The 12,667-nt window shown below is 50.0% G+C and overlaps 3 protein-coding genes across 3 annotated transcripts; 1 reads left to right on the forward strand and 2 right to left on the reverse strand.

The window, feature by feature from the left end:
• Window positions 1–6,330: 6,330 nt before the first annotated feature.
• On the forward strand, window positions 6,331–7,380 carry CGCA056_v009560 (uncharacterized protein; the record flags this gene model as incomplete). Its single annotated transcript, XM_037324807.1, has 1 exon — window positions 6,331–7,380. One exon carries the CDS (start codon window positions 6,331–6,333, stop codon window positions 7,378–7,380), a length of 1,050 nt encoding a protein of 349 aa, XP_037176871.1.
• A 488-nt stretch (window positions 7,381–7,868) lies between these two features.
• Window positions 7,869–9,557, reverse strand: chk1 (Serine/threonine-protein kinase chk1; the record flags this gene model as incomplete). Its single annotated transcript, XM_037324808.1, has 2 exons — window positions 7,869–9,408; window positions 9,472–9,557. 2 exons carry the CDS (start codon window positions 9,555–9,557, stop codon window positions 7,869–7,871), a joined length of 1,626 nt encoding a protein of 541 aa, XP_037177067.1.
• A 1,020-nt stretch (window positions 9,558–10,577) lies between these two features.
• On the reverse strand, window positions 10,578–11,098 carry CGCA056_v009562 (uncharacterized protein; the record flags this gene model as incomplete). Its single annotated transcript, XM_037324809.1, has 3 exons — window positions 10,578–10,584; window positions 10,654–10,989; window positions 11,043–11,098. The coding sequence occupies 3 exons, from the start codon at window positions 11,096–11,098 to the stop codon at window positions 10,578–10,580; spliced, it is 399 nt and encodes a 132-aa protein (XP_037176870.1).
• Window positions 11,099–12,667: the final 1,569 nt, after the last annotated feature.

Genomic DNA, 12,667 nt, shown 5'->3' on the forward strand with positions numbered 1-12,667 from the left:
GAGGACGAGCGCAAATAAGGCTGGATTCTCCAGCTTCTTCCCAAAGTAGCCCTTACCTCAATATATATATAACATATAGATGCAGCCCTATCAGTGCTTATGTTTACTAACAATAAGGAACTATAGCAACTCTAGGACCAGACCTAAGGGTAAGACTAAGTCTACTAGCAGGCATATAATGCTGTGAAATAACGAGAAAGAAGCTTCCCTCCTAGCCTTAAGCTAAAGGTCCAGATTGCTGAGTGTGAGATCGATAATAGCAACCAACTACTATTCAGAGACTAGATCTAAGTACTAGGTAGTGAAGACCTAGATAGCGAGGCGAACACACTATATACTCATATCGTTTAAAGCAGCTATAACTTAGTACTTAGTGGCCACCCTAGTAGAGATAATACCCTCGCATTAGTCAGTAGGCGCTTCTACTAGCCTGGCTAGTCACAGCTAGTATGATGCTTCTGCTGTAATTACGATGGCTGCAGGCGAAGCCACATCTGGAGAGAGTATTGAAAAGGACTTCTGAGACCTCTACTAATACCGCAGCATATATGAAGCAACCTCGCTATGGATTTTATTACCAACCTTCCCCTTATAGATAAGGGTGAGGGATACCTTTAGGTAATTATCGACCGGCTAGGAAAAGGCGTAACCCTTAAAGCTATAGAAAGTATAGAAGCTGAAGCCTGCGCTGAACGATTCCTGAGTTGCCACTTCTGCTTCCACAGCATCCCTACCTTAATTATGAGCGACAGAGGAAGCAACTAGACAAGCTGCTTCTAGCGGTAATTCTGCAAGCTTTTAGGAATAGAACAGCAGCTTAGTACTGCCTATCACCTACAGACTAATAGAGGCCTAGAAAGGATAAACCAAGAGATCCAGGCCTACCTATGCAATTATATTACCTACTTACAGAAGGATTAGGCGAATAACCTCCCAGCAGCTCAACTAGCGCTCTGCAGCTGCGATAGCAGCGCTATAGGCATAAGCAGCTTCTTCTTAGAACATAGATACCACCTAGAGCCTGTCTAGGTTTAAGAGGCAGACCTAGAAGACTATGAGGGCCCTCGCAAGGACCTAGCATGTAAGTTGGTAATAAGGCTCCAGGATGTGATAGATATAGCACGGTCGACCCTTACCTTAACGCAGCAACGCTATGAGGAGCTGGCTAACAGGAAGCGCCAGCCTACAGAGAGACTAAAAGCAGGCGACAAAGTCTAGCTTTATATAGGCTACTATAGGTCCCCTAGGCTATATAAGAAACTAGATTAGTTGCATTATAAGTATACTGTTATAAAGGTTATCTCACTATACGTAGTAGAGCTTAATATGCTAACAGCTATATACCTACGCTTCCACGTGGATACCCTGAAGCGTATAGGTAACAACCTTTTACCTAGGCAAACGCTGGACGATAAGCAGCCACCCCTAATTATAGATAATAAAGGCGAGGAGACCTAGAATATAGAGAGTATTAACGCTGCCGCCTAGAAGCGTCGAGGGCGTGGGAGATGCTGTGAAGTGCTGGTTAAGTGGGAAGGATACACAGAGAGAACCTAGGAGCCTATCGAGACGCTCCAGGGGACGGAAGCAATAGAGGCTTACGAACAACGTTACAGCCCTGCGATGAAGCATGATAGAGACCCAGCTCTAGCGCCACGGACGCGCCGCCGGAGGGGAGCGGGGAGGTAATGTAACGGGCTAGAGCCCGGCTGAGATCTCCAGCTTTGCCGGAGCAGCTACCGAGATCCAGCTCCGCCGGATCCACTATTCTGCTGTAGCACACCGCCTAGCCCCGGTCTGCATCACTGCTGCTAGGCGCCTATCCCTGTAAAGTCCTTTCCTCCTTCTTCAGCTTAGAATAGTCAATCGACGGCACCTCTACGTTGAACAAGCCTAGGGGCCAGCCCCTTACAGTTGTGCCACAACACTCACCATCAAATGGAACGGGGAGCGCGCAATAATCGCTCCTTTCTGTAAACATACAAATGCAAGTGTTGATAGACTGCTCAAGTCAAATAGGTACCGCTTCTCTTCAAACTTGGTACGATGACTTAACCAATGAGCGCAAGGCGCAGGTCAAGTTTTGATATACTAAGGACTGGAAAGCAACGACTTGGCCATTAAGGTGCAAGGAAAATGTATGAGGCCGGTGTTTGTAAAGTTGCGATCACCTTTCTGGGAAGCCCCCCACGGAGAGACATAAATAGTACGAACATCAATGAGTTCTTTACCACCAGAACTTTTCTTGCTTCAATACTCAACATCTGGCTTTTCGGGAGTGATGTTTCAGTCGACTTGACTCCGACTTCCATACATTTCACACTTGGCCAACATCAGCAAACGAATAGAATCATGGCCGCTCAAGGCTTACCACACGAGCCGCAAGATTCCGCAGCCAAGGCCTGCGAGACTTTCGAACACCCTTGTTTTCCGAGGCTCTGTGAGGAGAGCTTGGCCGAGAGTTACGCAAGTTCATTGAGATCTTTGGCCGATCACCCTCCTTTCCTGGACTTGACAATAGGGACATACGACGCTACCGACCTCCAGGATGCCACATGCGCGGGATTTCTATCCGGCGAGCGCTATCCACATTAGTTGATGGCCAAATCTGCATTTCTGAAGTGGTACTCTAAACAGTTTGCGCCAAGAGCCTTTGATGGTCCACCACACATAGATATCCACTTGACAACATCACCGCCACCCGCGCAGAGAAAAACATTTTTCAGAGACAGTTTAAGCGAAATCATCAGGATGTTCGACGAATATTTCTTTTTCGGCACATTGACTCGACATCGCCCCTGCTACTTACGCCCCTTGGTCCGTCTCGATGCCGGGAATGATCTTCTAAAAACACATATCTCACCCGATCGCATTTATTGTGGTGGCATATGCAAAGGTAGCTCCGAGTTTGGGTATCCCTACTCTGAAGTTGCTGTATTTGAAGCCCTTCGCGATCACTCGGGACCAATCTATTATGCATCGCTACAGTTCGCAATCAGAACCCTGTTGCATGAGCTGCTACATGCATATATTGACGTGTTCATCTGCACATGCGCCTGTTGCAAAAAAAGATATACCAAACACTAGGGGCTTTACTGGACATGGCGAGACATTTCTGAGGATGAACACCTTGATGATGGAGGAGTTGAACAGTTGGCATCCTGATTTCACGGCCTGGTGGCCCTACGACCTCCACGGGGGGTTCTTCTTCCCGCTTGTAAGCTTCAGGGAGGAGGAGGACGAGTACAGAAAATGGCGTTCGCTACCACATTTCGGACGCTTGAATCCTCTCATTCAAGAGGATACTCCTGAAAAGCTCGTTCGTATGGAGATCAACGACGGGGGGTGTTTGGTGTCGGTTACATGTACGCATGTATGGTCGAAAACAGAGACTTCGAAGCCAACTTCAGTGGCAGTTCCAGAGCCAACTCTTGAACCAGCTCCAGAACCAACGCCTCAACCGACTCCTGAAACAACTCCTAAGTCATCTTCGGGACCAGATTCAGGCTCAACTTCTCAAGATCTAGCTGCGATTATAGATACTTCCAAGACGTCCAAAGGCTTCCGACTCTTCATTGCGTCCTTATTCAAGCGAGGTCAAACTCTCGTGCCCAAAATCAAATCTAAACGACACAAGAAAGATGAATGACAAGAAGGAAGCTGTTTTCATTTCGAGAATACTTACTCTTACAATAATACATTTTGCGAATTCTTCTCTTTGTTAGGTCCATTGTATAGATAGCTGGCTTCAGTTTCAATGGCAGGACCTCGATTGCAGGCCTACGAGCCGGCTCTTTCTATCAGCATTCAAGTTATCATAATTATCTAGATCAAGTCAAATAAGGAGAAGACTCGATCAGTCATGAGACAGGCCTTGGTGTGGGTTAAAGCAATGAATGGTATTGTCTCTCAAACGATACCAGACGGTCACCCAGCGAGGCCTAGAGGTTTCAAAACTCTTGTCGAGTTCCTCAGCCTTTATGTCGAGGGTTTGACATATTTTTGGGGTGCTTCCTTTGACGACAGTTTGCTCGACAAGTTCCAGTATATAGCATCGCCCGTAAACCTATTCCAGGTTCTATCTCGCCATTAACGACTTGAATTCGCAGACAAAAAGGCATCATCTCAAACACCAAACACCAAACATTAACATGGAAAACCAATTGTTCCCACAATTCCATAAATATCACTGCAAGAGGACTGAAATCTGCCATCTTGTCTCCTTTCCAGAACTTGGCATTCATCAGCAAGCTTATTCTGCCAAATCGATCCAGCTGCGGCCATTTCTGCCTCTGATACCTAGAACCTACAACGCTAGGCAACTCGCGTACGAGACGGTCAAGGATTTTGCCGAGGGCCTTGTATATGGTTACCAGAGATCAGCCCGTGACAACTTTCTTACTTACTATACACAGGCGGCGCCGAGAGCAGATGTCTTTCGAGCGTGGCAACATAACGCTGTTCAGCAAGGGCGGCGATTCCCCCTTTCATTTGAGGAGTTGGCAGCTGCGTCAATTCTTGACGATTATCTCCATGACTTGATGAAATGTCTCGACGACTGTTTCTTCTTCGGCACCTTGACTCGCGTTCATCAAGGGCGTCAAGCCCCATATGTCCAGCTCTCTACAGGATATCATGTGCTGAGAGATGAAGCGGGGATCAAGTATGGAGAAACAATTTCTAAGGGGAACTCGTCTCACATCAAAGTATGGACTCTTACAGCGTCTTCATTGTGTGCAGAGACAGTTCCATGGTCAACCATCGTCTCAACTCTTATGCATGAGATGACCCACGCCTAACTCAATACTTTTGTTTGCAATGGTGAGCAGTGCACAAGAAACTCCATCAACACTGTTGGCTTAAGTGGGCACGGAAATACGTTCCTCAAAGTCCATGCTCTTATCCTTCAGCAAATGCGCTCCTGGCACACTGTTCTGGCAGACATGGACTCCGCATGTAGTCTTGAGGGAGGCTGTGTTGATGGGTACTCATGCGCCATTGAAAATGAAGCACATCAAAAGGCCATGGTTGCAGAAAGCCTACGGAATTTCGTACCTCTTCGAGCTGACAGTCCCAACCAATTGCTTCGGCTGGTCCAAGGGGAAGTAAATGGCAAAACTATAACGATGGTCCTTTTCCGTCGGCGAGGGTCCCCAATTCCGCATCCTGATGCTTGGATTGTACGGTATGCTGCTGATACGGTGCATTGAGCGAATGGGATGGTAGGTATTTCGCAATCTGGTTGAAACTCTGGGGGTTCCTGAGTGATTCGCATCGGCTGTTCGCCATGTTTTTCTTTGTTCATTTTGTTTTGGGAAGTTTTTCTTTCTTCGATGATTGGTTTTGTAGTACTTATCCGCTTTGCTATGTATCCTCGTCTGGGGACCTTTGAGGTCAGCGCATCAGATACCCTGCTAGGCAATGTTGACATCAATATTCGCGCGACTGTTTGCATATACACGAAGAAACAGGTTGGTAATTAATTTCATGTTTTTATATCTACTGGTAGGTGTGACAGAACGAAGTTCATGAGGGAAAACAAGAAGACTGCCCACTTTTCCTGTGCTATAGGTATTACATTTCCCGTGCACTACGTGACTTCGACCAGGGACGATAATAAAAAGAGTAAAAAGAATAGAAGTAATGACGATAGTAGACGACGGCGAGAAACGGCGACGAGAGATGACGACGAGAGACAGTAAAGACGATAAAAACGATAGCGATCACAACGATAGCAACAACAATACTAGCTATAAAGTCTATACGCGCTTGCAGAGTTGCTGTAGCACAGGAAAATCAGGCAGTCGACTCAAAATAAGAAGTCCTAACGTTCAGGTCCTTTCACAATCAAGCAAGAAGATGCGTGCAGTTGAACGCTTCAATCACATCTATGGCGATATGACATGATATGCGACAACAGCTCATCTTGGCAAATATATCAGCATACCTTGCTTGCTTTCGTCAGGTTCATGTTTCTTGGACACTTCTACCGGGAATGACCTTGATGGCAAAGCCACCCTGGGAGCATCGCGGTCGCCTATTGTTCGACACCTTTTGCTACCTCCAGATACTCGGTTTGGAGGACGCTGCCCAACAAAAGGCGAAGTGTTTCTGTCGATCCGACAGGATGATTAACCTTAATCAATGGTTCCGCCTTGGAAGGACACCTTGAGTGAGGTTGTCAAAGAAAGCACCAGTTCGGCATCAATCCCCGCTGCCCTTCAAAGACTTCCATAAGAGTGAGCCAAGTCTCTCCAATCCCTGCGCAATCATGATCCCAGACTTCTTTCAGACAGTAATTCGTTCCTGGACAGGCCACTGTTAGCCAGCATGTCGGGGCCTCAAGCGCAAAGGCAGGTGCCCGTCCCGGTCCAGTCTATACAGCCTTGCAACCACGCCACGTTTCCAAGGGCCATCCGCCGAGGAGCCGAGGAAGTGGTGCCCGACGACAGACCGGAGTGGCCTCTACAAGTCCATTCATACGGCGCACGAGACCTGCTGAACAAGACCGTTGCCGGTTTCCTCCACGACAAGCTCACCGCTCGCCAAAAAGCGGCTCAAGATGGGTTCCACAAACGCTTCAAGGACGGTTCATCTATGGCGGCTATTCTCGACACGATGCCCGCTCTGGCAGGCAAATCACCGCCATTGGACACACTCTTGCGCGACCTTATGCGTTTCTTGGACGACCGCTTCTTCTTCGGCAGTATGACTCGCAGGGGGCTACCAACTGTGCAGCTACTCACAGGATATTCGCATCTGGGCGTCGGAGAGGAGGGCAAGTTGGGTGACGCACGTCAGAAAGGGGACCTTGTCGTAATACGACTTTTCTCCAGCTGGCGTGACCTAAGTGTACCACACAGGACGATAGTCAAGGGCGAGTGGTCAAACATTGTCGGGGTCCTTATTCACGAAATGGTCCACGCATACCTCTTTCTTTTTCTCTGCAAAGGACAGACATGCGAACGAAACAGACTCAACACCTACGGCGTCACTGGCCACGGGCCGGTATTCACTAGCCTCCTGGCTCTCATCATACGGGAGGTTAGGAGTTGGCACAGTGACTTGACAAATCTCTACCCCAGCCATTTCGATGCTGTCACCGGGGCCGACTGGAGATCGTGGGATCTGGAAACCTCGGCACGTATTCAGCAATGGCGTGTTTACAGGTCTAGAGGTTACAGGCCCTTTCAGGAGTTCGTCGGTCGCGATCTCGTTGAGTTAGGCGAGGTGAAGATTGGCGGACGGCTGATTCCACATGTCACTTACTGGCCTCCGCGCTCTCAGGTGCCTTTTGAACAACGATTTAGACGGCGAGTTGTCTTTGCAGAACACGAAAATGACGATATGGAGTATGGTGGCGACATGGACAATCACTAAAATGACCAGAGCGATGATCACAACCAACACAACAGCCGTAACAATACAGCGACGTAGAGTGCGACGGTCAAAAGAAAGGGGATCTTAGCAGCGCAGGAGGCTATAGAAGAATTGAGCTTGGAAAACAGCCGTCTTCTTCTCTGTCCGTCTTCTTCTCTGTCCGTCTTCTTCTCTGTCCGTCTTCTTCTCTGTCCGTCTTCTTCTCTGTCCGTCTTCGTCTTCTCCGTCTTCTTCTCCGCCTCTGATCACTGTCGCTATCCTGCAGTACCGTGCGCCATCCATCGTATTCATATTGGTCCATAGACTGAGTTGAAATGATGCGGCCCGATTCTGGTCCCTTAGAGGTCAAACACGAGTAATCATTCCACGAAGCGTTAACTTTTGCTTAATCATTATCCCAAGCGTATCCGTACACATCAATACACATGAATCTCGTCTCAGCATCCCTCATTCCCTCTATTCCCAGTGAAGTTTCCTTGTCTGAGCGTCTAAGCATCCGGGGTATACACGCCATCCTTGCAAAGCACGACAATCTTCTTGAAGAAACGGCGCCACTCGAGCGGATCGCCCTTGATCTTCACGAACCGGATATCCAGTAACTCCTGCTCCTCGGGCAGCCGGTGCTTGTCGATGTGGATCTCGCCGTGCAACGACTGCCTCCTCTCGTCGAGCGTCTTGACCCGCAGCGTGGCAATGTGGTCGCCGTACAGGTTCGGGTTGATCGGCGACAGCGGGACGTTGAGGTGGTGCAGCGCGTCGCTGAGCATCTGCACAATCAGCGTCGGGGGCACGTGTGAGAAGAAGCGCGTGAGCGACTCGAAGGGCACGATGTCCCGGAAGCGGCGCGCCGCCTGCGTGAGCGTCAGCGGGACGCCAGGCGTTTGCGAGAACTGGCTCATGGACGGCTCCTGCTCGAGCGACTCGAGGAAGAGACGGCGGTTCGCGACGCCGGACTCGCTGCGCGAGATGGGCTGCGTGGAGGACACGGCGATGGGGTTCATAGCCTTGAGGGCGGGCCGCTCCCAGTCCCAGGCGACGTCGTTGATCGGAGTCTCGGGCTGCGTGAAGGAGACCTTGCCGGGGCCGGAGGAGTCGAGGTCCATGGCGCCGGCGTTGGACGAGGTGCCTTGCGATGCCGTCGGCTGTTGGCTGAAGTCGATGCGCAGGCTCTCGAGCATCTTGGTGGCGAGGTTGATGGGGTCGGAGACCTGGCCGTCGGAGGTCAGGTGCGGGTTTGTGCGGGTGTACCACGGGTGTTGGCGGACGCGGGCAAAGCAGAAGCGCTTCTCGGGGTCGATGGACATCATGCCCCGGAGCAGGGAGAGGGCGTTCGCCGGTATCCTTGCCCAGAGGGCATCTGTGCTGCGGCCATTGGTCCGAACGTACTCTTGGTATTCCCAGCTGACTTGTGATGGCTCGTCCCAAGGTGTGTTTCCGACGAGTAGCACAAAAAGAATGACACCGCAGGACCAGATGTCGACCAGATCTGGAGAGTACTTGCTGCCGGTGGGCGTGGTCTTGTCCGCCTTGCTGCAGGCGAGGATCTCAGGGGCGATGTAGGGCGGGCTGCCGCAGAGGGTCGAGCTGGTCTTCCGTTGGCCCTTGTACTCGAACATGGTGGCCATACCAAAGTCGGCAATCTTGAGGTTTCCCGTTTCTGAGAGCAAGATGTTCTCTGGCTTCAAGTCGCGATGCGCCACGCCCTTGGAGTGGACGAAGCTCACGCCGCTGATGAGCTGGAGGAAGTAGACGTGGGCAATGTTCTCGTTCAAGCCAACGTCGGCTTCAATCTTGTCGAAAAGATCGCCACCGCTGGCGAATTCCATAGCGATCCATCTCCAGTTGATGTCCTCCCCGGAAGCGAACCACTCGATGATGTTTGAGTGTTGGCCGACATGAGAATGCAGCGAAACCTCCATCAACAACTGCTTCTGCGAGACTCTGCCATGTTTAGTAGCATATCCCTTGTGGATGAACTTCACAGCGAAAACCGGTGTTGTCGCATCTTGCGGAATGGCCTTCTTGATCCTGTGTTTACCATGTCAGTGGGGTGCTCCACGATGGGCGATTCGCAAAAGAGGGGTATCCCACGATGCGTATGCGCCCCGTCCAATGGTCTTGGAGATGATCCGGAAGGGCAGATCCGTGGGCAGGGGGTCAAGCTGCGATTGTTGCATCTTGAATTGGTGAGTATGCCACGTCCGGATGGTGTTTAGATGGTTCCAGTGGGAAAGATTGCGGTTGGCTAGTCCATGATGGAGGGCGATCTTGGACGGGAAATGAGACGGTTAACAGGGGTCTTGGATCACAATGGGATGACTCTTTTCTGGCAAACTAAAGGCAGGCAACAGCAGCAACACACTGGGCACAAACATTGTGCATGACGTAGCTGACTAGGGGAGGCAATTCATGCACAAAGAACCTCCTCCAGGGTCCCGATTCAAACAGACTCGCCGTGTTCATGGCCTGTCTAGGACCCTGCTCCACGCGGTCACATTCCTCCCTCCAGGCATGGAACGCGCGCATCAACCGCGTAAAGAGCTTTTGGCGTGTTTTGATGCCAATTCCAGGGTCGTTTCAGCGCCACCGTAGCCGACGCGTCTCCATTGGCGGATAAGGAGCCTTATCGTGGTTGCCGGAGCGTTGGCCAGGTAAACAGTCCGCAGCACACCCCCTCTAAAGCTACAGGGGCCCGCCGCCTCAGCCCTCGCCGCTTTTGCAAAGAGCAAAGCCGCAGTGGGGCTTGGACTGCTACCCATTGAGACTCAGGCGGTTGAGGTGCGATGGACCAGGGATCAATTCAGATAGGGAGTAAAAGTCAATGGTTTTCGGGAATTGATTTGTTCGATTTGATTACTTCTGGAATAGCTGCAAAAGCTGTTGCAAGCAATCATTCTTGTGAAAATGGGCTTGAAGCCAAACGCCCGGGCACGTTGCATTAACGGCGTCTCCTTTTTCCCTCCAACTCTTCACATACTTTCGTACAGCAGGTACCGCATGCGGCATCAACGGTGTCCTGCGACCCAACCCTCTGAATTCCTCCAAATTCACTCGCTTTTTATAACGGCCAATTTGAAGATTACTGCTCTTCTTGGTTGGTGGGGAGCAAATGTCAAAGTCAAATGCGTTTTCCGAATTGTGACCACGAACTTGGTGAATTTATCGTAGTCTTTTCGCAAGGGGTCGCACCGTAACTTTTAATGTCTCCATTACATGTGAGGGCTTGAAAGCAGTCAGCTCCCGAGCCTCTTCGTGATGTGATTCAAAACTTACCCTCGAAAACCTCTCTTTCTGCGGCAAACATTGCACGCCTTGATCTTGCATCCCTTGCACTGGAAGACGTACTCTGTCTGGAACTTGTCGCAGAATTCGCATTGCAGTCTTCCAACTCGTACAAGATCCCACCGGATCCATGGATTCTGGTGGCTTGCGCAGTATCGAGACGCCTTGTCAATGGGTTGTCTGGGGAACATTGATGTGTTCTTGGAGCCTTTGGAAGCAGTCTCATGCGTCTCTCTAGCCTGGGACTGTCCCCCTTGGGACCGATTTCCCGAAGTGGTAGCTGGAGAGGGATTGGCCGTTTGAGCTTTGGCCTTGGATTCTGTGACCCTTTGCAACTATTAGCAAGCTTTCTGATGTCTGGGGATATGTGATAGACTCACGCTAGGTCACAGTCCTGCTTTACGCAGCCGGCCCAAAGGCAACCATGGTGTGCCATCATGGAGTGTGTTCCTGAAATTTTGGGGAAGCAGGAAATACTTTGAAGAGCGAATTAGACGAGTCGCAAATGCAAATATTTCACCGGGCAGAATGAAGTGTGAAGGTGAAATTGTTGGTTGAGCAATGAAAGGTGAGGAGAGGGAGTTGGGGTCTGAAGAAAAGGAGGGTGAGGTTGGATTGGGTTTTAAGCTGAAGTGAGGTGAGGGTAAGTACTTACAGCTGCCCCAAGGCAGGACCAAAAGAGAAATTTCAGATGTCATCTGAGGCAGAGGAAGAAGGAAGTTGCCAAAGGCGGGCAGGCAGCCTTGCAGGAAGGTGCCTGCCCCTCCAAATCGTTTGAGCTTTACCCAGCAAAAGCGTTTGTGAGGGAGAACAAAGACAGAAAGAGCAGGAAGGGAATTGCTTTGTGCAAAATTCATGGTATAATTCTGTGAAAATTTGATTCTTCCGCAAGATTGTTTGAAAGGTAGAGAGCGAAAAGTTTGGATCCTACATCAGCCCGACTTTTATGCTTGTTTTCTAGTCCCGCGTGGGATCACACGATGTCATGTGCCTCAGTGCCACGGAAGCACCTCTTCTGTTCCATGGTCTTCCGCCCCCTGGATCTAAGCTAAGATACTCTACTGATGCCTAATACTTGCTGGTGAGGCCATAGAACAATGGCGATGCGTGCTTGAGAATGAGAGAACGAGATGTACTGACAAGATGTGGAAGTTAGGCCAAAGGCCTATTGTGCTGGATGGCGGTGTCTTAAGCTGTGACAAGTAATATAGACACCTCCATTTTCCCTCGAGAATTCTAGCCACTTTGCCATCAAATATGGGACTGGCAGTTGAGAAGGAAATCTTGCAGAATCTTGGAAGGAGCAGCTACCTTAGCGGGGATGGCAGCAGGCTATTCTGTCGGGATGACAGACGAATAACCGAACAGGGAAGGTGGGATGAATCTAATAAGTAGCCAATGCCCAAATACTTTGAAATTTCAAATGCTTTAAGACTGGAGCGTTTTTGGGAAAGCCAGACAATCATTTCGTGGACATTTTCTGGCAAATGTTTTGCACTAATAGAACAGATGGTCGAAATGCCTCAAGAAAAGCTTGCTCGGATCGGTATGGTATAACTTTTTGAAAAGAACAAACTTCAAATCTTTTCCATCATGATTTGAACGCATCCTACAGTTCTCTGAATTCATTAACCCAGCACGAAGACGCTGCAAGGCCGTCTTGAGATGAGGTTGAACACAGCCAATGACATGTCATGGCGGTACGTACTGGAAGACCGTTGGCAGCTCGTCGTACGGCAGCGACAGCGCTAACCCGGAAACGTCAACCCAGCCCAGTCGGCGCGTCGCCCAGGTACCGGCTCCCCCAATTCTCCAATCCTAGAAGCCCTCTCGCCCTATGGAATAACGACTTTCTGTTATTCTTGACGCCGCTGCAAGTTCTCATCTTTCGCCCCTCGATTTTCTGCGCATTTCTCATTCTCCAGCTGCTCATAAACACAAAGAGGAACCCTTCTCCTCCCGATCCAGGATCCAGCCCTGCTGTATCCCATCTCTGTTTCTTACC

Source organism: Colletotrichum aenigma (genome assembly GCF_013390185.1).
Source record: "Colletotrichum aenigma strain Cg56 chromosome Unknown KSG_Cg56_contig06, whole genome shotgun sequence".
NCBI classification, from domain to species: Eukaryota; Fungi; Ascomycota; class Sordariomycetes; order Glomerellales; family Glomerellaceae; genus Colletotrichum; species Colletotrichum aenigma.